The sequence below is a fragment of the Carettochelys insculpta genome, chromosome 22 (genome assembly GCF_033958435.1).
Source record: "Carettochelys insculpta isolate YL-2023 chromosome 22, ASM3395843v1, whole genome shotgun sequence".
Classification (NCBI taxonomy): Eukaryota; Metazoa; Chordata; order Testudines; family Carettochelyidae; genus Carettochelys; species Carettochelys insculpta.
Genome location: NC_134158.1, coordinates 21,984,894 through 22,010,485, shown reverse-complemented (window position 1 = coordinate 22,010,485; position 25,592 = coordinate 21,984,894). Strand labels below are relative to the sequence as shown.

Sequence of the window (25,592 nt, the reverse complement as noted above, 5' to 3'; positions counted from 1 at the left end):
TAAAGAGCTTAAAGTTTCCTGGATAATTCAGAGTTCCGATGTGTATACCTGTTGGCATTTAGCTGTATTTAATTGTGTAAGAATTTTTTCATATGCAGTTTTCAGACTTAGTTTTAGTATATTCTCTGGAGGTTGCATTTCCTAAAATACTTTAATCAAGATCAAATTTCTCATCATGTTCATGACAAGGCTTGTAAGGATTAGATTTTTACTGGTAAAATTTAATTTCACTATACATACACAAATCTATGAAAAATATTTCCATAAATTATTGAAATTTAAGCATAGAAAATTTAAGAAAATTGCTTCTTGAGTGCATATGGGAGTTAATTTAAGAAAATCTATTTTGTATGCTTTATGTAGTATTGACAGTTTGTGTTTTAATGGGTATAAAACAAACTTTTTGAGTTTCAGCACATTGTGCCACTAAATAGTCATTGTACTAGCCTCCCATATTTTCCTGCAACTATGAAAAATTAATAAAAATAGAAAAAATGCTTAAAATTTTGCACAATTACGAAAATTTTAATTGATACATATTTTTAAAATGCTTAAAAATGAACAGTTGTATTTATCATCAAAGTTATATTTTGAAAAAATAAGAATTCTGTTCAAACCTGTTTATGATAATCGTCAGTTAAACAGTACCACACATAAAAAGTCCTGATTGTTTGAACACATATTTCCATCTAAGATGCCAACCAGAAGTATTTATCTCGATAAGGATTGGTTTACATATGGGCTATTGCATCAACACTGATAGTGTTTTGATTTTTAAAATGTACTTTCTGTTGATTTCTATTATCTAACTTTTTTCTGTTGCCTTTTGTTTAGGAATCTTGCTATACATTAATGGAGTTTTCAAGCTCTGAGTCTTGCCCTAGTTTATGAGAAACAAAAGCATATTTCCTGATCAAACACTGAAGGTGGATAAACATGGACCGGTACCACCTCAGTGAGGAAAACTTCATCCAATCAGAGATGAATATTCCAGGATTTTCAGAGAGTCAAGGGCTGAACTGTAGTGACACTCTCAACCTTAAGCTGTGTCCAGACACAAGAGACATAATGTATACTGGCCTGAGCAGCCTAGATATGGATCCTAGCCTTTCAACTGCAGATATGGCTAATGACACTTTGGAGGACAATTTAGATGCACTGTCTTTGTATTCTGTGAAGGACTGTGATTTTGTTAAACTCCTTGATGAGTCTGACTTTGGCTCACAGCCTTCTCTGAGTGGTGAGTACGCTGGAATCTCCTTTGGTTATAATTGTGCAGGGCTATGGCAAGGATGTTCTTTTATGGTTAAGTGTAACCAGAATAATAGTTTAATTTAAACAGTAAAGTAAATCTAGTGTTACTTTCTTTGGCTCAGGGACATTTGTTAAAATTTTCAAATGCCGTTAAGTGTCTATGAGACTAAATCTCCATTTAAGGTGCCTTTAAAAATGAGATGTAGGCCTCTAGGTCACTTAAGTCCTTTAGAAAATTTTGCCAGTTGTCTTTATTTGTCTAATAAATTGTCATAGCTCTAAAGAAAATATTTACTAGTAATAATTGTAATGTTAAATATGATAGGAGTATGTCACCTTAATATTGTCCAGTATGTAGATACACTCCATGCTCAAAGCCTTTGCAACTTCTTTGAAAGTTGCAAATGGAAAAGTTACAGAAATTACGATGACAGGTTCACTAAATATGCTGCTAACATCTACATCACCAGCTTTCCCTGAAGCACAGAAGAGACATTCTATTTAATACTTGCATTTTAGGTTCTTTGGGAAATGGATTTGGCAGAATGACCTTAGTCCAAAATTGCAATTGTAAGTCAAAAGGAGAACATCCTTAGTAAAATGCTGTTCTTGAAAGAACAAGGTAGCATCACTGCTAATGCAAAACTGATCATGCAGAAGTTTAGGGAACTTTGAAGAGAGAAGAAATGAAAAGATACAACTGGGAGTCCTCAAATAAGAGAGTAATAGAGGTTTTCTGTTTAAAATTTGGTGGATCTTTTATTCAACTGATAAGGCCAACTGATAAAAAGGAGAGAGGTAGATACATTACACATTTTCATTCTGTTTCATAGGTAACAAATCTTAAATTTATGAAGAATTGTAAGCTTCATTAGGTCATAAATATTGTTCCCTTTAATCTTTTCCATACGTGTGGATTTTTTCTGTTCATAGGCTAAATTAATTTTATGTGGACCACCACATGTGCAAATATGCAACATCAGTAGAAACAAAATGCTAGTCATGAGTGCTGTGCTAAAAAGCTGAGTGATGTTTGACTCTCTCCTGAGCACCTGCACACAGCTGACAGGGAACACTGGTCACAACGGGCAGAATAAGTCTCCTTTCTCCCTTTTCGTCCAAAAGAGGGGAAATATTGTGGTAGATTTCAGCACACTTGACAACTCAAGAGATTTAGGACTAAAATACCAAGCTACAGCTGAGGTGCATTGTCAAAGCTGTGTGAGGACATAGTACTGGAATGGGTGTTGCAGGTCACAGGCTATATTAGACACAAAACAGTGGTGCATCATGCGTGTACTAGTTATTCTACTCTGTAACTAGGCTCCCCCCATAAAAAATGGGGAGAGGGGACTAAAGAAGAGAGATCTAAGAAACCTAAATTTATTGAGGTAGTTTGATATGACACCTAATGAGTATAACTTTCACCCTTTATTTAGAGTTGGGAATTCCAGTCCCAGTAGCACCTAAAGAAGTCGATCAAGAAGGCAAGTCCAATTCTGGTGGTGCTAGGAAAGGGAAGCAACAGCACAGCTCTCCTCAAAACCCTGTCCTGGATTGCAGTCTCTGTGGGAAGGTGTTCGGCAGTGCCAGCTCTCTTAGCAAACATAACCTGACTCACAGCCAGGAACGGAAATACATCTGTAAAATCTGCAGCAAGGCTTTTAAACGACAGGACCACCTGTATGTAGGCATTTATTAATATAAAGTCTTAAAACTATATTCAGTTTATGTTTAAAACAATTTGATAGTATTCACTTCAGTAGCACTTTATTTTTCTGTTCCAGTTTGGATTAGATGCACAGTTACAGTGATTGGTATTTTGGTGTGGGCATTTGTCAAGCCAGCAAACCCCATCAATTACATTGCAAAACTATATCAGTAGTGGAAACAAGTTACATATATGTGGAATTTCCTGAGCATATTGGTGCAGAAAGGGTCGTGTAAGACATAGTTCACCTACAGAAAACTTGTTGAGCTTGTATTGCGCAATAGAAGTTTAGAGTCATTTATTTGTCTTTCTGATCAGTGGTCCAGGGAAAAACTTGCTAGCGTTGGAAGTACTTGTTTTAGACAAAATTCTTGTGTGATTTTAGCAGCCAATATGTTGTGAACTACAGTTAAAGGTTTTTTTTCATGTCATTAATAACTGGGATTCTATGCTTTCTAATGCTCTATTCCATTTGTTCTGCTCTCTAGTGGTTCTTGAAGTATTGGACCTTCAGTTGTGTATTCTGGTTTCTTGGTGTAGCAGTGCTGGTCCAGGTTCATTGTATCAAGTCCAGAATACTGGACCAGTGCAAATGCCAGTACTAGGGAACAGGCTGGAGGTTTCTTCCTGTATTTCTGTATATACACATTTTGGACTGTTACTCTTTCCTAAAAGTGTCTCTGTAGAAAGGAAATTGTAATGGTTTTTGTTCACTTGTTTCCATTTATTTCTGTATCTCAGTCTCATTTGCTTTGCTTACAAGATGTTTTTTCTAACTCCAAGCCCCCTGCTCCTCTCCACCCCCTCGCCCTCCCAACTCAGTGAGATTGACAGACAACCAGGATTTTTTCCGTTTCATGCATTAAAAGAAGCTCTGCTGGTCAAATTAGCTGCTCATTTCAACTGTCTTTGGGCTAGTCCTTCAATGAACATTATCCTTTGGTGGGTTTGCACAGATGTACTTCAGGGCATAACTGGAAGAGAACAGAGTAGCAGTGGTATTGTTTAAAGACATCATATTGTCCACTGTACTTCTGTAACTTGTTGAAATGCAAAACAAACTAACTTGACTCATAGGCATAGGGTGACTTTCTAGGCACTGGCAGTTAAACATCTTTCTTGAGAGCTTTGAGAACTGAAAGATCAGTTTTGAATTGCATTCAGCAATAGACAGCCAGTGCAAGTGTTAGAGGATGATAGTCATGTAATCCATCTTCTAAAAATGAAAAAAAAAAAAAAGAAAGCAGTTGGGCTGCAGCTGCATGGACCCCTTTTACTTTAAAAACAAAAAAGCAGTCCAGTAGCGCTTTAAAGACTAACAAAGTAATTAATTAGGTGATGAGCTTTTGTGGGACAGACCCACTTCTTCAGATCATGGCCGTACCAGAACTGAAGAGGAATTTTCACAACACTTTGGAAAGAGAGGCTGCTGAACTCTCTTTTATATCAAATTTGACACATTAACACATGGTTTGAACCGGGATGGGAATTTTCTAGCTTATTATAGGGACTCTTTTGCATACTTGGCTATATGTAATTCTTGACTGCTCCCACCCTTCTGCCCCTTTGCTCTCTGATTCACTCACCTTGATAATATTTTTCTGATTTGTCAACCTTGATTACTATTTTTGGTTCTCTGTGCCTTAAATATTGAGTCTCTTCTGGTATGACTGTGATCTGTCCAAGTGGGTCTGTCCCATGAAAGCTCATCACCTAATAAATTATTTTGTTAGTCTTAGTCTTAGTCTTGTTAGTGCTACTGGGCTGCTTTTTTGTTTTGATAGTATCTGGACTAGAACAGCTATCTCTCTGTCCCTTTTACTTTAGTGAGCCCTAATTAAGCCTTGTTTCATGCTTTGTGCAACCTCTTTGTAGCTCTGTAGTTGTACTGGATATGTCAGTATAGAATTTCACCTTCAGAAGTTAATAAAATTGTAAGTGTGTTAATTGTCATAGTTCAGAAAAGAAGTGATTCAGTTTCTGCTAGTTTAAATGAGACTTCTCTTCTGTCTTTTGTCTTTTTACCTCAGGAGTGGACACATGCTAACACATCAGAAAACAAAGCCATTTATGTGTATACAGCATGGTTGTAATAAGAGTTACTGTGACCATCGGTCATTGCTTCGACATTATGAAATGCAGCATGGCTTTTCTGTCTTGAAGGAGACCACGTGTGATGAAGATGCCTGTAAAGTCTCTTCACCTTCTCATGATACTTTTGTCCAAAGAGGACAAGGTAGCATGAGAATGGAGAGGCTGGCTGTACACGCTGAATCCGGATCTCCCAATTCTGTCCTGCCCAACAGAGACCTACTAAAATGCATGGTTAGCAGCATTGTAAATCAGAAGCTTCCATCAACCACAGCATCTCCTGCAGGGCAGTCAGAGGCTGACTTGAAAGGTTCGCTGCAGTCATGCTCTGCTGCTGGTCTTCTTTCTTGCATCCCATCTAGCACAACTGCACTATTTGAAGCTGCAAGTGACAACATGTTGAAGGAGCATTATCGTTGCCAAAAGAATGCCACCTCTTCCAATGTGTATGCCCTAATAAATCCTGGTAATTTATCTGTGATCACACCAGGAGAAAACATAGTTACCAGTTTGACTGATACATCCCCTGTTTCAGAATCACAGTTTCCTTTAGAGAGTACAGGGTTAGAGTATTGGCCAAACAGCACTTTACCTTGTTTTCCTTTATTTAGGGGTCAGAAGATTTCTGCAAACTCCTCCCATCAGTCAAGCAGTAACTTTCAGTGGATTAAAAACATGCCAGTTTATACTAAAAGTAAAGGGAATAATGTTTATATTACTGACAGTCCATCTGTTGCACTTCAGAATGTTTCAGGTGGGTTTTCTGGCCCTTCTCAAGTGTTTGACTCATTTGCACAGATGCATGAGCGTCCAGATTCTGTGTCATTTGCACTTTTGAAGACCCAAGGGGAAATTTCAAGTGAAACAAAGCTCAGCAGTTTTGAGGAAACCTTTAGGCCAGCTAAAAGAGAGGAATGTGACACTGATTCCTGTCACTGGCCGAATGTTCAGAGGCACAGTGTGTTACAGAATGATGCTAACCCACGCTTCAGGCAGCTTTTCATGGAATCCTCAGTAAACCAGGAGCATATGCAAGTGAAGCAGCACCTGCTCCAAATGTTCACCAAAACTCAGCACATTTTGTCCCACACCCAGGTTCTGTCTCCATCACAGCAAGCAACTTCTGAGATGAAACAGAGTGTAGAAAAACCGCTCCAAAATGTAATGCAACAGAAACAGCAGATTGATGTAATTCATTCTCTTCTAGAGCACACAGAATGTGAAGGGTCTCCCTTGTTTATGCAAAAAACTTTGGCCCAGTGTCAGAAGGATGTGCCTTCTGCTAGTGAGGAAGAAGGCCAAATAGGAAGGCAGCAAGCAGCATATACTTTGCAATCTTTTCAGTTGCCATCAGACCCTTTCATAAATACAGACACTGTTTACTCTGCCAAGCAGACTAGACCCTTGAAAAGGTGTGTGGGATCCAAAGAGAGTGCCAACTCCAGCCAACTCCAACCTACAGTATGTGGTAAAGCCATGGGCTACTCTACTCATGGAAAATCATGTCACTGGGAAAGTAACACTTCTGTGTATACCAGCAAAGAGAAAAATGAAGGATATTGCAAAGCAACAGGTGGCAAACTGCATTCTAATAGTGGTAGACCTCGCCGCTTGCCCAGTGTTCGAAAAGAGAAGCTAAAGTTTGACCTATCTTGCACAGCCTCTCCAAGTCAAGTAGCCATGGCTTCCTTTTCATTACCCGAAACTTCATCCAGTCATGTAACTGAAAAGAAACACAAACTCACCATTTTCAATAGAATTCAGGTATGTTCAATCCCTCATTTATTTTTAACAAAAAAAAAAGTTTAAAATTTTAAATGAATGAATAGAAAAGAGTTGGTATCTTAATGATTAGAGGTGGCAGTGAGGAGTTAGAAATCCTTACTTTTGTGTTGAAAGTAATTGGGAGGTAGGTGTCAAACTCATTCAGGAGCTTTGGTATCTTTAGGTATCTAAATAACTTTGTATAGCTGGCCCTCTGTGCCTCAGATTCTCCATCTATAAAAGGAGGATAATGAAATTTATGAACCTTTGAGAGGTCTTAACACATTACTGGTGCAGTGACATGAAGTGTCATTTTTTAGCTAAGTGAAACCACCCTCGTAACCTTTGTGGTTAAAAACGAAACCAAACCACCACATAAGCAAGTCTACGAGTATTGGAGTGTAAATATATAGGGGAAATTATTTTAAAACTAAGACCTCCCTTATTAAATTTGTGCGGAAGAGTGCAATTTGTTGTGGACATACACATTTTAACAGGGCTGTGTTAGTAGACTATGCTATAATAACTTGTTGCCAAGAGGAATCCAGCTGGAATCTGGTTCTGGTTTGTGATGGGACTCTAATCAGTTCACCTGAAAGCAAGTTCTGATGTTGGTGTAGTTTCAGAATAAAACATTTTTCAGACTATAAAGAAAACGAAATCCCAGCAGTATTTAGTATTCCACAGGATAAATAAATATTCACCGTTACTGTTGATCTTGATGTCTTTGTCAGGTTCATATTACTACATTATTTTAACATGTAGGAGAAGTGTTCATAATTCATTCAATTCTTCTAGTGAATTATGTATTAGGTTTAGTCACTAATCAGTGAAGATATCTTTCAGTGCTCCCTTGGGTTGGGCTGTAATATTTTTTTTTTGCTTTTCATAAATGAAGAATAGTAAAGCTTGGTCTGACATCCTTCACACTTGATAGTCTGACAGGATCCTTATTTGTCAATGTTGCTCTATTAATATTAAGCTTGAAGGGTATGGTAAAGTGAACTCAATTCAGTGTTCTTTTAAATAGCACAACAGTTACTTCTTCTTCGAGTGGTCCCCATGGGTGCTCCACAGTAGGTGTCGGGCTCGCCCCGGCGCCGCAGCTTGGAAAATCTTCAGCAGTTTCTGTTGGGTTGCGCAAGCGCCGATGCGCGTCGGCTCTTTGCGCGCTTACGGTCACATGCGCGATCTGGTCCCCGCCAGTTCCTTCTCAACTCCTAACGACTGCAGACGGAGTCCTCTCCGGCTCCAACGCCTGAGACAGATAAATCTTATTTTTTTCTCATGTTAATAGTTTTTAACAGTTCATAGTTAGCAGTTCTATAGTTATTATAGTTAGTTACTCTGTTAAAAGTTGTTAAAAGCTAAAGACTATCTTAAAACCGCAGCAGCCGCCTCCGGGCGGGCCCGCTGCTTTTGTTTGTCGGCCTTCAAAGGCCAACAGTTATTAACATCACCTAACAGACTGTTAAGTGTGCTGTTAGCACCTAAGGACTCAGAGTTAAGTTTTAACAATGCCATCCCCCGGCTTTAAGAAGTGTGAATCTTGCTGGGAGGCCATGCCTGCTTCGGATGGCCATAGCAGATGCATACGGTGCCTTGGGGAGACGCACGTTCCCCAGAAGTGCTCCCATTGTTCCAAGTTGACTAATAGAGCTAGAAAAGATAGAGAAATGAGGCTGAAGATGCTGTTAGTTGACAAAGCACTTCAGCCTGCCTCATCGGAGGCAATGCATGCGGAGGGCTCTTCAGGATCGCACAAGAGGAAGGCTGCCTCTTTGACCTCCTCTGCGCAGAAGAAACGAAGAGCCTCGCTTACTCGATCCCTGCCCCTTACTGTTGGGAGCGGGACGAGTGTAACAAAGGGCCCGTGCACTCTGGCTTCCTCCACTGGTAAAGCCGCGGCGCATGCAACCACTCAAGGCCCTGCAGCTACCGGGGAGACGGCACCGAGAGCTGTGCGGGCACTAGTCAGTCCGGCACCGGCTACTGCGGCACCAATCGAGACTTCCCCAGAGGCACCGAGGACATCAGCACCGGCGACGACGGCACCGGCAACAACGACACCGGGAGCAGTGGAAATCAGCATGACACCTGCTCCGGTACCAAGTTCACTGACAAGACCACCCGAGAGGGTAAAGGCTAAAACGAAGACCAGGCACTGCAGCCCCTCTCCTGAGGTAATTGCGCTGCCTCTGTCACCACGATCACCACTGGAGATTCGACGGGCAGCAACACCTTCAGCCTGCCACAGACATCCTTCTCCTTTTCTTCGGAGTCCATCCCATGGGTCTGCACGCTTTTCTCCATCATCTAGCAGAGATCCCTACGAATCTTCTCACAGAGGCTCTCCTCGTACGTCGGTATCATCTCGGAGGTCTCGACATTCCAGGCACCACCCTTACATCCTTGGGTCATGGTCCGGGTCTCCATCGCCGGGCCCCTGTCCCTGTTGCTACGACCGCCATCATTATGCGGGGCGTCAGCATAGGAGGTCGACGTCTCACTATGGATCCCCGTCGACCACCCCTGAACGCCACAGTGTTCTGCTTCCACCTGGGGGAACACCACGAGTTCCTCAATCAGAGGCTGGGTGTAAAGGCATTGAACCCCACCTCGAAATTCCACAAAGGCAATCACATCAATACAGCCAGGATCCAGAGGAATTTGAGGAGAGATACCATAGTGATGCCTCCTCATCCTCGCCAGATGAGGCCGTGGTCCCTGGAGACATTTCTCCCCCAGATGACCTGAAACGGTTCCAGGAGCTGTTCAAACGAGTAGCTCAATCCCAAGATATTCAAGTGGCAGAGGTGCAGGAGAAACACCACAGACTCCTTAAAAACCTCAGGCCTCCATCTTCTTCTAAAATTGCTATTCCTCTGGACGATGCAATCATGGAGGCAGCCACTAATATATGGCAGACTCCAGCATCCGCTCCTCCTACCAACAAAAGAGCGGAGAAAAAGTACTTTGTCCCTGAGAAAGGTATGGAATTTCTATTTAGTCATCCACAGCCAAACTCGCTAGTGGTTGAATCGTCCCAACACAGGTCCAAATCGTCCCAATATAAATCTGGGGGATTGGACAAGGACATAAAGAAGCTGGATCTTCTGGGTAGAAAAGCCTACTCCTCCTCTACTCTGTTGCTCCGCATGGCCAACTATGCCGCTCATTTGTCGAATCACAATTTCGATAACTATTCCAAACTTACTGCCCTCATGGACTTCCTTCCGGAGGATAAAAGGCCAATTCTTAAGGCAATTGTGCAAGAGGGCTACGCGGCTTCTCGAGCAGGCGTGCAGATTGCACTGGATGTGGCGGACACAGCGGCCCGCGCCGTGGCCACTGCAGTGGTAATGCGGAGAGAGTCATGGTTTCACACATCCGGCATTCCAAAGGAGTTACAGGTCAAAATTGCAGACCTCCCCTTCGACAAAATAAAATTGTTTGCTGAATCGACCGACTCAGTCCTACACTCAAGCAAAGATTCCAGAGCGACACTTCGGACTTTGGGGATATATACCCCACCGTTCAGAAGGAAGAAATTTTATCCTCAGCAATGCTGTTATGGTTACCAACAGCAACATACCCAATTTCAACGGGGGTATGATCAGGGACGTCATCAACAAACACATTATAAGGGCCCTAGGCGCCGGCCTCAGCAGGGCAACGCCTCCTCAGGGCAAAGTGCAAGACAGCAAGTTTGACGGGTATGTCGAGGGCCGCGAAGCCAAGACCGTACCTCAGTGCCAATCTCAGTACGTGTTCCATCACCGACTCAAGCCATTTTACCCACAATGGAAAAGCATCACGTCGGACAAGTGGGTATTGGAAACTGTAAACACGGGATACACGATCCCCTTCCAGTCTTTACCTCCACCAAATCCTCCCACCGCACCCCTTCTCAGAGACCCCTCTCACCTACCGGAATTAAGGCGGGAGGTGGACCACCTCCTATTCATAGGGGCGGTGGAGAGAGTACCGGAACAATTTCAAGGCAAAGGGTTCTACTCCAGGTATTTCCTGACGGAAAAGAAGACAGGAGGGTGGAGACCCATTTTGGATCTATGCTCACTGAACCAGTACCTACGCAAACAGCGCTTCAAAATGACTACGATGGCTTCAATAATCACGGCACTAGACCATGGCGATTGGTTTGCAGCCCTCGACTTACAGGATGCGTTTTTTCATATCGCAATTCATCCAGCCCACAGGCGTTTCCTCGGGTTCCTTGTGGGCACAGATCATTTCCAGTACAGAGTCCTCCCATTTGGACTCTCTTCAGCACCCAGAGTCTTCACCAAGACCTTAGCGGTGGTGTCAGCATACCTACACAGACAGGGAGTTTTCATTTTCCCCTACCTGGACGATTGCCTGCTAAAGGGAACTTCCCGGGCGGAGGTATTACGGATGATACACATCACCACAAAAACATTTACCTCACTGGGCCTCATCATCAATTTCTCAAAGTCAAAGACCGACCCCACACAAAATATAGAGTTTATAGGGGCTCGGATAGACTCAGTCACGTCAAGGGTGTATTTACTCGAGGCTCGTTTTCGTGCCATCGAATCTCTCGTACAACTTCCTAACGTACAGCCCCACTGTTCCAGATCTCACGTGCTTACATCTGTTGGGGCATATGGCAACCACCACGTTTGTGGTGCAAAACACCAGGCTGCATATGCGAGGATTGCAGCATTGGTTGGCAACCGTATACAAACCCTCAATCCACACCGTCCACAAGAGGGTGTCACTTACAACAGAGGCACGAAGCTCGCTAACATGGTGGGGAAACCCCAAGAATCTCCTAACAGGGGTGCCCTTCTGCCAGCCACAAATTACTGTGTTCATTACAACAGATGCCTCCCATATGGGATGGGGGGCTCACATGGACAACAAAACCACTCAAGGATTATGGTCCCCCACAGAGAAGACACTGCACATAAACATATTAGAGCTCAGGGCAGTGTTCAATGCGTGCAGGCATTTTCACAATTATCTGCGCGGAAAAATAGTCGGCGTGAATACCGACGACACCACCACGTTTTATATAAACCGACGGGGGAGCCAGGTCTCATACGCTTTGTGTGGAGGCAGTCCAACTCTGGAACTGGTGCATCGCCAACAATATAATCATAAAGGCTTCATACCTACTGGGGGTCCGCAACGTCAAGGCGTACCAACTCAGCAGACACTTTGCGCCCACTCACGAGTGGCAGATCCGTTCAGACCTACTTCACCAGGTGTTCCGCAGATGGGGTTTTCCCCAAATCGACTTGTTCGCCACCCGAGAAAACAAGAAATGTCCCCAATACTGCTCCAGAGCGGGCATGGGACAGGAGTCTTTGAGGGACGCCTTCATGATCCCATGGAAGGGCCCTCTACTTTATGCGTTCCCTCCCACGACACTTTTACACAAGGTCTTGGAGAAGGCCAGAAGGGAGAAAGCATGCATGATACTCATAGTCCCAACCTGGGACCGGCAACAGTGGTTCCTATTGCTCTTGCGCATGGCTCAACATCGGCCATTTCCCCTACCAACAGTACCGGACATTCTCACTCAGGCTCGGGGGTCAATACTGCACCCACACCCAAAGAGACTTCGGCTACAAGCATGGCTAATCCATGGCTAAGCGCCTTAGAGACTACATGCTCAGAGGGAGTACACCAAGTCCTTGAATGTAGTCGGAGAACTTCCACCAGAAAGACTTATCAGCACAAATGGTTGCGTTTTTCCGAATGGTGTTCCTCCAGGCAACTAATACCCCAGGACGCCACCATACCTACGATTCTGGATTATTTGCTACATCTCAAACAAAACGGACTTTCGCTATCCTCTATAAAGGTGCATCTGGCGGCTATATCAGCGTTTCAGCATGAAGAGGATGGATCAACCACATTTGCCCATCCTGTTGTCTCGCGTTTCCTAAAGGGGGTGGTGAATCTGTACCCCCCTCGGAAACCAATACCGCCATCATGGAGTTTAGACCTAGTTCTACACACCCTCTCGGGACCGGCCTTTGAACCATTGGCTACGGTCCCCCTTCGACTACTTACTGTTAAAACGACTTTCCTCCTGTCAATCACGTCAGCTCGCAGAGTGAGCGAACTTGCGGCCATAATGTCCACACCACCCTGCACGATCTTCTCAAAAGAAGCAGTGGTCTTACGATTACACCCAGCCTTTGTTCCTAAGGTCTCTTCAGACTTTCATATCAACGAACCGATAGTGCTGCCCTCGTTCTATCCTGAGCCTCACAACTGAAATGAAGAGGCATGGTTGCACTTACTTGACGTGAGAAGGGCACTGGCCTTCTACATCGATAGAACTAAACCTTTCCGGAAAACGGACAGACTACTGGTGTCCATTGCATCCAGGTCAAAAGGAGAAGCGCTATCTTCACAGAGGATTTCAAATCACATTGTGTCTTGCATAAGACTGTGTTATGAGATTTGCAAGACTCCTCTGCCAGTTCCGCCAAGAGCCCACTCTACTAGGGCGATGGCGGCGTCAACGGCCTTCTTCAAAGGCATCGCGCTGAGAGATATCTGCAGAGCGGCGACGTGGTCTTCCTATGACACCTTCGCCAAGCACTATGCCATGCACAGGATGCTTGATGAGGATACGCGCCTGTCGACAGCAGTCCTTTCACGGGCAAGCTGTGCATAAATCGGGTCCCCACCTCCTTTTTCGGGGGGGGCGGGGGGGTTACTGCTGGGTAGTCAGCTCCTGTGGAGCACCCATGGGGACCACTCGAAGAAGAAAGAGAAGTTACTCACCTGTATAGTAACGATGGTTCTTCGAGATGTGTCCCTGTGGGTGCTCCACTACCCACCCGTTCCTCCCCACTTCGGAGCTCTGTTTGTGTGTTTTTTCAGGGGCGTCCGGAGCGGTTGATCAGGAACTGGTGGGGACCGGATCGCGCACGTGACCGTAAGCGTGCGAAGAGCTGACGCACATCGGTGCATGCGCGACCCGACGGAGACTGCTGAAGATTTTCCGATCTGTGGCGCCGGGGCGAGCCCGACACCTACTGTGGAGCACCCACGGGGACACATCTCGAAGAACCATCATTACTACACAGGTGAGTAACTTCTCTTTTTTTTCCTTATGAATAAAAACATGGGACAATTAGGCTGTGCTTTTAAATAGATCTGAAAATAATTTATAAAGGTTTGAGAAGGGGGTTAACATTACTCCTGTTAAGGGCTGTTAACATTACTCCTGTTTTATAGTTCGGAAGACTTGGGCAGAGATGTCACGTGATGTATTAAGTTAGCTTCCGGTGTGGAGTAGAACCTAGGGTTCCCAACTCTAGGTATTGAGCATTAGCTATTGGACTTCTTTGTCTCCTTGTGTTCTTTAAGGTGCTTTTTATGAGTGTTGACAGCTCTAGACTCACCAAAACTAATCTTTAGCATTTATGTGACACCTCAAGTATTTCATTCTGTATTAAAAACATGAACTAATTAAGCCAATGTCAGAGGTTTAAAACGGATTTAACAAGTGGAAGTCTCACGGGATGCTTAATAATGTAGTTCAAAGCCTTTCACCTAGGTTCTTGGTTCAATTTGGGCTCTACTCAGTAATAAAACATTATGAGCATCAGACTGTTCTGGTAGCTGCGTAAAATGAATTAGTACAATAATGGACATATGTCCATATAGCACAAATCATTTTCTCAATTGGGAGTAATTAGTAACTAACTGCTTGTGTCAGCAGAGATATCAGAGGCTGAATTGTTACAGATAATGAACTTCTCACCCTTTGAGATACTCCTTTCAGGTCAGATATAAGGCACATTGATGGAACGGGATGAGGAAGCTTGCAATAGTGCTGCCCAGGCTGTACCTGTTCTGTGGAGCTATGGCCAGACTGCAAAGCTGTTATTTTGAAATAAGTTTGTTGTAGTCTACACTATATAAGTGCTATTTTGAAATTAATTTGAAATAGCAGCCGTATTATTTTGAAATTGGTAAACCTCATTGCAGGAGGAATAGTGCCTATTGCAAAATAACTATAAATATATTGAAACGGGTGCTGTTAAGATGTGGAATAGCACTTATTTTGAAATAGGCACTATTTGGCTACATCTACACTTGCATTCCTCTTTCGAAAAAGGAATGCAAATGAGGGAAATCAAAAATGCAAATGAGACACTGATTTACATATTTGCACTTAATTTGCATAATCCCTTTTTGAAAGAGATTCTTCAAAAGGAAAAAAGCAACGTAGACAGGGCACTTTTGAAAATAAACCCCATCTTTAGAAAGAACCCTTCTTCCTAATTTGTTTCAGGAAGAAGGGTTTTTTCAAAGATGGGATTTACTTTTGAAAGAGCCCCATCTACACTGCTTTTGTACTTTCAAAAGAATCTCTTCTGAAAAGAGATTATGCAAATGAAGCACAAGATATATAAATCAGTGCCTTATTTGCATTCAGTTTCCCTCATTTGCATTCCTCGTTCGAATGTGTCTACAGACTATGTATTTTGAAATAGCTAAGTGCTGCTTCGAAATACATTTTTGTTTGTAGCAGTCCTGTTTTGAGCTCTTTGAAGAAATTCTTTGAACTCTGTATGGGACATCTTGCTTCCCTCCACAAATTCCTGCATGTGCCCATCACGCTTGTGGCCATCAAGCGTAAGGAACCTAAGGCTGTGTCTTTGAAATATGGCTATTTCGAAGATTTGTGCCCATGTAGACACAGCCTTAGAGATTGGAAAGTAGGAAGAGAGGATCCTCCTTCTCTGTCATTCTTCTGCAGGAGGCTACTTTCTCTGTGCTGATGATTGCTCTCTCTGTTTTTTAGAGGCTCCTGTAATGGGAAGTATGTAACTTATGATACAAGAGGGGTGTTGTTTGGAACTCATGTATTGTTTTCATATGTATGAAAGAGTTATGAGGATATATTCATTAATCCTTGTAAAGGGTGTTGGAATCTTGTTAAGAAAGTTTCAACACTTAGGGTATATCTATACTTGCTGCGCATTTGATGCACCGTGGTCGATCCTCTGGAGTTTGATTTTGTCGCATCTCTCTGGGCTCAGCCATCAACTGTGGCACTCCATGCTATCGCGTGGAAAAGGGACATAGGCACAAGCCCAAAGAGCCCTGATCTACACCAGGGAACAGAGTCAATCCTGATATGTCAATTCTACGTGTGCTAATGGGCTGTGCCTACACTAGAGAGTTCTGTTGACAGAAGGGCCTTCTGTTGACATAACTCAGGGAGCATATGCACACGGAAAGCATTCTATTGACAGAGTCTCGACAGAACTCTGCATTTGTCTCAACATTGTTATCCCTTGAAACTTTGAGGAATAACACTTCTGTCAATGGAGAGGGCTTCAGGTTCAATGAACAGCCCTGTTTGCACAGCTTCCGATCAGCCATTGTGCCTTGCTCTGTTGATCTGCTTTTGTGTGTAGATGCACTCTGTTGACAGATGTTACTGTCTACAGATGCTTCCAGTGTAGATGTAGCCATGCTGTAGCTAGAATTGCGTATCTGAGATCAACTTTTTTCCCTACTTCATCAGGTCTATATAACTGTAAAGTGTTGTGTTTACAAATGAAACAACTCAGAAGTTCCATGTTTCGTTTCAGGATGGAATAACTATATTGTAAGTTTCAGTCATGGACAGTATCACATCTGCTTTTGATTTTTTTTTTTTTTTAACTGCAGGGTGGAAATATCTACAGCCTTACTAATGCAGTGAGGGAAGGAAACTTGTCAGTTGGATGGTAAGCAGGGTACACTGTATTCATGACAGAGTTTCAAATAAATTAATGTGACACAGATTTTTATTTATACATTTAGGTTTGGCCTCAAGTGTGGGTGTTAGTAAGAGTCCAACTGATGTATTTGTCTGTTCCCTTAGGTTTGGATTTTTATATATTATCCTTTTTTTTAGCTCTAAGATTATGCTAATTAATAGATGTTTGAATTAGAGTCACAAAACTTTCATAAAGTTTCTACTTTCTAACCTGCAAGCATGAAGCCATATAGTAACTTACCTCAACTGTGACAGAGGGATACATTAGTGCAGTATTTAAGATTATTACGAAGATCATAAAAACTGACCAGTCCTTTTCTTTCCACACATTACCATAATGAATAAGGAAGCACAATGAAAAGAATGGAAGGGAAATTTAAAATAAAATGAAAAGAGATTCACTGCTGTGCAAAAAGGGGCTTAATGGGATCAGTTGAACCTAGGTCTTGTGCTCAGTGCCAAACACAATGAGTAGTCATCCTTCAAAATTTATTGTAGTGGCAGAAACTAAAATACTGAAGATTGGTGTTTAAAAATGGATGGATAATTTTGTGACCAGTAATTTATTTTAGGGCATGTTTGTGCCCTAGTTCTGTGTGGCCTCCTTTCCCTTCCCTCTGTTGAGCTGTTTAGAACTTACTTGCTGCACAGCTTGGGTGCTGGTGTAGAGAGCAGGGATTGCACATACCTGATATTCTCTATAAAAACAAAAAGCAGTCTAGTAGCACTTTAAAGACTAGCAATCTATTTCTTGATCTTCCCCCCCACCCCTCCACTCTCTGATTTGCTCACCTTGATTATCTTTTTCTGATTTGTCCTCCTTGCTTACTGTTTTTGGTTCTCTGTGTCTTAAATATTGAGTCTGTTCTGGTCTGGCTCTGGTCTGAAGAAGTGGGTCTGTCCCACGAAATCTCACCTAATAAACTGTTTTGCTAGTCTTTAAAGTGCTACTTGACTGCTTTTTGTTTTGATAGCGTATAGACTAGCACGGCTTACTCTCTGATATTCTCTAGTAGCAGAGAGAACGCCATGCTAGTCTATATACTATCAAAACAAAAAATCAGTCACTGCTTTTTTATTCTGATATTCTCTCTGCAAGAAAACCATGGCCTGTCTTCCTTTGTGCCAACCAGTAGAGCTGGTCAGTTATTAAATGAAGAAATAAGCCATTTTCCAAAAGGGGGCATCAGAGGCTACTTCTCACTGGGAAAGGAGGGGAGGAATTGTGATTTTGGGTCACAATTCATTCCTGGGGTTCCTTCTTGGATGATGCAACTGTGTGGTGCGCCAGGCTTAAGTATGAGTGTTGTTGACGTTTCCTGTACTATCCAGGGCTGGGAGACACCTTGCTACTATTGGCCCTTAGTGTGAGGAAGCTTTTTTTGTGTCTTCCAGGGCCCATATCCCTGACGTCAAAAGCCTCAGGCAACTAAAAGCACTACTTTCATGTTTTCACAGGCCCCATCTTTCTCTTTATAGGTTAATGAAAGGCACACTTCAACCCAAGCACTCTGAGCGTCCTCATGTAGTATCCAGCACCCGTTCACTGAACATTCAGAATTTATAGGTCCACTCTTCCCCAAGGAAGAGAACAGTTCAGCACAGGCAGTAACATCTCAGGATCACCATTTTAATCAATTCCCACATTTGGATATGCTTATAGTGAAAACTAGAAGTAGTTCATTTAACAATGAACAGAGATCAGGAGGAAGCAAGTAGAACTCATAGAAACAAAACAAAAAAGCAGTCAAGTAGCACTTTAAAGACTAACAAAATAATTTATTAGGTGAGCTTTCGTGGGATAGACCCACTTCTTCAGACCATAGCCAGACCAGAACAGACTCAATATTGAAGGCATAGAGAATGAAAAACAGTAATCAAAGTTGACAAATCAGAAAAAAATTATCAAGGTGACCAAATCAGAGAGCAGAGGGGTGGTGGGGTGGGGAGGAGTCAAGAATTAGATTAAGCCAAGTATGCCAAAGAGCCTCTATAATGTCCCAGAAAATTTGCATCCTGGTGCAAACCACATGTTAATGTGTCGAATTTGAATATGAAAGAGAATTCAGCAGCTTCTCTTTCTAAAGCAGACTGAAAATTCTTCTTCAATAAGACGCAGACTCTTAAGTCATTAAGGCTACGTCTACACGTGCACCCAACTTCGAAATAGATTATTTCGATGTTGCGACATCGAAATAGTCTATTTCGATGAATAACGTCTACACGTCCTCCAGGGCTGGCAACGTCGATGTTCAACTTCGACGTTGCTCAGCCCAACATCGAAATAGGCACAGCGAGGGAACGTCTACACGCCAAAGTAGCACACATCGAAATAAGGGAGCCAGGCACAGCTGCAGACAGGGTCACGGGGCGGACTCAACAGCAAGTCGCTCCCTTAAAGGGCCCCTCCCAGACACATTTTCATTAAACAGTGCAAGATACACAGAGCCAACAACTAGTTGCAGACCCTGTATATGCAGCACGGACCCCCAGCTGCAGCAGCAGCAGCCAGAAGCCCTGGGCTAAGGGCTGCTGCCCACGGTGACCACAGAGCCCCGCAAGGGCTGGAGAGAGAGTATCTCTCAACCCCCCAGCTGATGGCCGCCATGGAGGACCCCGCTATTTCGATGTTGCGGGACGCGGATCGTCTACACGTCCCTACTTCGATGTTGAACGTCGAAGTAGGGCGCTATTCCCATCCGCTCATGGGGTTAGCGACTTCGACGTCTCGCCGCCTAACGTCGATTTCAACTTCGAAATAGCGCCCAACACGTGTAGACGTGACGGGCGCTATTTCGAAGTTACTGCCGCTACTTCGAAGTAGCGTGCACGTGTAGACGCAGCCTAACAGAATGGCCCACTCCATTAAAATGTAGACTAACTTGTTTGTGGATCAGGAATGTTTTGATGTCTGTTTTGTGCCCATTAACTCTTTGTCTGAGAGAGTTTGAAGTCTGTCCAATATACAAGCATCTGGGCATTGTTGGCGCATGATGGCATATATGATGTTTGTTGAGGAACATGAGAATGTGCCTATGATTCTGTGAATAACCTGGTTAGGTCCAGTGATGGTATCTCCAGAATAGATATGTGGACAAAGCTGGCAGCAGGCTTTGTTGCAAGGAAAAGTCCCAGGACTGGTATTCCTGCGGTATAGACTGTGGCTATTGGTTAGAATCCTCATAAGGTTGGGAAGTTGTCTGTAGGAGAGAACAGGCCTGTCACCTAGAGCCTTCTGGAGTGTGGCATTCTGATTAAGGATAGGTTGTAGGTCTTTAATAATGCATTGCAGTGGTTTGAGTTGGGGACTATAGGTAATGACCAGTGGTGTTCTGTGCTTGGCTTTTTTGGGCCTGTCTTGGAGTAGCTAGTCTCTGGGTATTCGTCTGGCCCTGTCGATTTGTTTTTTTATTTCTCGTGGTGGGTAGTTCAAGTTTATGAATATTTGGTAGAGATCTTGTAGGTTTTGGTCTCTGTCAGTTGGATCAGAGCAAATGCGCTTGTACCTAAGAGATTAACTGTATACAATGGATCTAGTTATGTGTGCAGGATGGATGCTAGAAGGGTGTAGGTAAGTATAGCGATCAGTGGGTTTCCTGTACAGTGTGGTACCAATCAGGCCATCCTTGACTTCTACTGTACTGTCCAGGAAATGTATTTCTTGCATGGAGTAATCGAGGCATAAGTTGATGGTGGGGTGCAGATTGTTAAACTCTCTGTGGAATTCTTCTAGAGTCTCTACACCATGGGTCCAAATCATAAAGATGTCATCAATGTATCTTAAGTAGAGGAGGGATAATAGGGGACAAGATCTGAGGAATTGTTGTTCCAGGTCAGCCATAAATATATTAGCATATTGTGGGGCCATGTGCGTGTCCATAGCAGTTCCACTTATCTGGAGGTATAAATTGTCCCCAAATGGGAAATAATCGCGGGTGAGAACAAAGTTACAGAGGTCAGACACCGGGTTGGCTGTGTTGACATCAGGGATGGTATTCCTGATTGCTTGTAATCCGTCTTTGTGTGGAATATTAGTGTACAGAGCCTCTACATCCGTAGTGGCAAGGGTTTTTTGTTTTGTTTTGTTTTGATAGTATATAGACTAGCACGGCTCCCTCTCTGTTACTATTCATAGAAACAAGTGGTTACATATTAAACAAAATCATAATGTGCTTATAGAGCCTAAATTTCACAAGACATTATCATGTCATATAGAGGAAAAGCTCCCCCCAAATCTTTCCAGTGTTATATTGCAAGTCTTGACTATAATCTTCAGTTCATGAGAAAAGTCATGTTATCTTCTTGCTTGCAAGGTGAAGAGAGCCCCTGTGTCTCTTTGCAGTCCCAGAGGCAGTAAACCCTCAATTTAATGGATCCTGATTTAACTGGAGGAGCTACCACTGCAACTGGGACCAGAGGAGCCACTGGGGCTGGAGGAGCTAGTGGTGCCACCAGAGCTACTGTAGCATCTAGGGCTGCCAGGGCTGCTGCAGTGGCTGGAGCTGCTGCAGCAGCTGGAGCCACCAGAGTGATGGGGGCTGCCACTTCAGCTGGAGCAGGTGAGCCCAGAGGCTCTGCTCCATAAACAGTGCAAAGAACCTACTGCTGAGCTCACTCCCCCAAGCCCGCTGCATTCCTCCCATGTCTCAGATGGATCCATACTGTCTTAGACCCCCTCCTGTTCTTCCCTATGGCTTCCCTCTCTTGTTGGCCTTATAGTCTTTTAATCACCATCTGGCTCCACATGCACATAAGCTTACCTTGTGGGGGACACAGAGGCTATGTTTACACTAGCCCAAAACTTCGAAATGGCCATTTGCATGGCCATTTCGAAGTTTACTAATGAAGCGCTGAAATACATATTCAGCGCCTCATTAGAATGCTGGCAGCCGCGGCACTTTGAAAATGACGTGTCTCGCCACCGTGCCTCTCGTCCAGACGGGGCTCCTTTTCGAGAGGACCCCGGCAACTTCAAAATCCCCTTATTCCTAACAGCATATCGGAATAAGGAGATTTCAAACTTGCCGGGGGCCTTTCGAAAAGGAGCCCCATCTGGACGAGCCGCGCAGCAGCGAGACACGTCAATTTTGAAGTGCCGTGGCTGCCGGCATTCTAATGAGGCGCTGAATATGTATTTCAGCGCTTCATTAGTAAACTTCGAAATGGCCATTTTGAAGTTTTGGGCTAGTGTAGACATAGCCATAATGCATAATGCACATTTGACCAAAGAGAGAGATAAGTATCTCCTGTCCCATGACAGAACAGAATCTATCCAAGACTGGTTTCCTCTTGACATACCTTCGACCTCATGGTTTTAAGACATAATTTCCAGCATAGATACATGCCTTTCTAAATACTTTCAGTGGCTGTTGATAGAGACTTCGCATACCATCCTTTGGTATCAGTATTTCCCTGCCAAATTCAGATCAATGTAGAAAGCATCATGGACCATGGAATCTGGTGTCCAACCATGAAATTTGGCCTTTTACTTTATACTATCAAGATTTCACACAGAAGACCAGAGTTTCTCAAATTGGAGATCCTGACTCAAAAGCAAGTTGCAGAGGGATCACAGGGTTATTTTAAGAGGGTCACGGTATTGCCACCGTTATTTCTATGCTGCCTTCAGAGCTGGGCAACTGGAGAGCAGTGATTGTAATGTTGGCTGGCTGCTCAGCTCTGAAGGCAGCATCCTTCCAGCAGCAGTGTAGAAGTAAGGGTGCAATAGCGTGCTCATCTCTCCCTTACTTGTACTTTTGCTTTCAGCACTGGGCTGGCACCCAGAGAGTGGCAGCCATTGACTAAGGTCCCAGCTCTGCAGGCAGCAGTGAAGAAATAAGAGTGGTGATATCATCCTAACCCATCTCATTCTCTTTGCTGTGTTGCTGCTGGACTCCCAGTCAGCAGCCACTGCTGTCCAGATGCCTAGCTCTGAGGGCAGTGCTGCTGCCAACAGCAGTGCAGAACTAAGGGTAGCAGTGCCTCAGCCTCCCTGTACAAGAGCTTTGCGACCTTCACACAACTTCTTTTTGGATCAGGACTGCTACAGTTACAACACTGAAATTGCTGATGTCATAGAATCACAGATAACTTGAACTAGAAGGTCAGCAAGTCTAATTCCCTGCACTCATGATAGGATCAAGCACCATGTAGACCATCCCTGACAGGTGGTTGTCTAATTTGCTCTTAAAAATCTCTAATGATGGAGATTCCACAACATCCCTAGGCAATTTATTCCAGTGCATAACCACCCTGCCAGGAAGTTTTTTTTTTCAAGTCCAACCTAGACCTCCCTTGCTATAATTTATGTCTATTGTTTCCTGCCCTATCATCAGAGATCAAGGAGAACAATTTTTCTCCCTCCTCTTCCTTCTCAGGTCCTCCAACTTGTTCACATCTTTCCTGAAATGTGGTGCCCAAAACTGGACACAGTACTCCAGATGAAGCTTAATCAGTGCAGAGTAGTAACAGAGAGGTAGCCGTGTTAGTCTCTTTTCTAGCAGAACAAAACAACAGTCATGTAGCACTTCAGAGACTAACAAAATGATTTATTTGGTGATGAGCTTTCATGGAACAGACCCACTTCTTCAGATCTATATATTTTCCAGTCCAGACCCAGATATATAGTATAGAAATCCAAAAAGGTTGCAATAAAAACTGAGAAGTCAAATACATGAACTGAAAGAAGCGGGTGAGGGGTGGGGGATGTTATGTGTCTTGCCTGAGATCATTATGAACATCAAAGGAAGGGAAGCAGTCCTTGTAATGCAAGAGGTAATTGTTGTCTTTATTAATACCAAGTGTTAATGTGTCAAATTTGAATATGAAGCCCAGTTCACAAATCTCCCTGTGTAATCTGTTTTTGAAGTCTCTTTGTTGTAGGATGCATATTCTCAGGTCTTTAACAGAATGGCCCACTCCATTGAAATACTCACTGACAGGCTTTACGTGTATTAAGATTCCTGATGGCTGCTCTGTGTGCATTCATTCTTTGGTAAAGCGTTTTTACCCAGTTTGTGCAATGTACACTGTAGAGGGGCATTGTTGGCACATAATGGAATATATAATACTGGTCGAGGTACATGAGACTGAGCCCCTGATCTTGTAATTAACATTATTAGTTCCAATAATGGTATCCAGAGAAAATATGTGGACAAAGTTGGCAATGGGGTTTGTTGTGAGGAAAAGTTGCAGGATTAGTATTACTGTGTTGTAGCCCGTGATTGCTAGTGAGACTCTTTCTTAGGTTAGGCGGTTGTCTATAGGAAACAGGCCTGTTACCTGGGGCCTTCTGGAATGTAACATCATGATCTGGCATAGGTTGTAGGTTTTCAGTGATGTGTTGCAGGGGTTTGAGCTGGGAAGCTGTAGGTAATTACAGGTGGTCTGTTATTGGTCGTCTTGGACCTATCTTGAATTAGCTGGTTTCTGGGTATTTGTCTGGCCCTGTCAATGGCTATGTCTACACTAGCCCCAAACTTCGAAATGGCCATGCAAATGGCCATTTCGAAGTTTACTAATGAAGTGCTGAAATGCATATTCAGCGCCTCATTAGCATGCGGGCAGCCGCGGCACTTCGAAATTGATGCGGCTCGCCGCTGCGTGGCTCATCCCAATGGGGCTCCTTTTCGAAAGGACCCCAGCTACTTCCAAGTCCCCTTATTCCTATGAGCAGATGGGAATAAGGGGACTTTGAAGTAGCTGGTGTCCTTTTGAAAAGGAGCCCCGTCTGGACGAGCTGTGCAGCAGTGAGCCGCGTCAATTTCAAAGTGCCACGGCTGCCCGCATGCTAATGAGGCGCTGAATAAGTTTGGGGCTAGTGTAGACCCAGCCAATATGTTTTTGTATTTCTCCTGGTGAGTAATTAAGTTTTATGAATGCTTAGTAGAGATCTTGTAGTTTTCGGTCTCTGTCAGTAGGATCAGATCAGATGCGATTGTATCTAAAGGCTTGACTATAAGTGATGGATTGTGTGGTGTGTGCCAGGTGGAACTGGAGGCATGTAGGTAAGTGTAGCAGTCAGTGGGTTTCCTGTAAAGAGTGGTGTCGATGTGGCCATCAGTGATTTGTACTGTAATGTCCAGGAAATGTATCTCTTGTGTGGAATATTCTAAGATGAGATCGATGGTAGGGTGCAGATTGTTAAAACCTCTGTAGAATTCTTCCAGTGTCCTTTTACCGTGGGTCCAAATGATAAAGATGTTATCGATGTAGCATAAGTAAAGGAGGGATAATAGGGGATGAGAGCTGAGGAATAGTTGTTCTAAGTCAGACATAAAAATGTTAGTATACTGTGGGGCATGCGGGTGCCCATAGCAGTGCCGCTAATCTGGAGGGATAAATTGTCCCCAGATTGGAAATAATTGTGGGTGAGAACAAAGTTACATAGGTCAAACACTGCATTTGCTGTGGTAACATCAGGAATGGTATTCCTGATGACTTGTAGTCCATCTACATGTGGAATATTGGTGTAGAGAGTTTCTGCATCCATGGTGGCAACGATGGTATTGTCAGGAAGGTTTCCAATGTTTTGTAATTTCCTCAGGAAGTCAGTGGTATCTTGGAGGTAGCTAGGAGTGCTGTTGGCATAGGGTTTGAGGATGGAGTCTACATAGCTGCATAGTCTGGTAATAAGGGGGCCAATGCCAAAAATGATAGGGCATCCTGCGTTTCCAGGTTTATGGATTTTAGGAAGCAAATAAGATAACCTGGGTTGGGGCTCAGATAGTGTGTCTGAGTGAATTTGGTCCCGAGTAAAGCAGAAGAATTACTTCTTATGTCTTCCTTACAATAGTCCTGTTGATACAGCCTGGAATGATGTTTGCTTTTTTTGAATTAGTCACACTGTTGACTCATATTTAGCTTATGGTACACTGTGACCCCTAGATCCCTTTCTGCAGTGCTCCTTCCTACACAGTTGTTGCCCATGTTGTATGTATGACACTGATTGTCCCTTCCTAAGTGAAGTACTTTGCATTTGTCCTT

General features: G+C 43.5%; 1 protein-coding gene across 1 annotated transcript in view; it reads left to right on the top strand.

The window, feature by feature from the left end:
- The first annotated feature begins 936 nt into the window (after positions 1 to 936).
- Positions 937 to 25,592, top strand: part of ZNF541 (zinc finger protein 541) — a 97,978-nt gene continuing 73,322 nt past the window's right edge. The window contains exons 1-4 of the mRNA XM_075016654.1: positions 937 to 1,240; positions 2,694 to 2,937; positions 4,996 to 6,820; positions 16,517 to 16,575. Of these exons, the coding sequence (XP_074872755.1) occupies positions 937 to 1,240; positions 2,694 to 2,937; positions 4,996 to 6,820; positions 16,517 to 16,575 (2,432 nt within the window). The remainder of the gene's footprint in view (positions 1,241 to 2,693; positions 2,938 to 4,995; positions 6,821 to 16,516; positions 16,576 to 25,592) is intronic.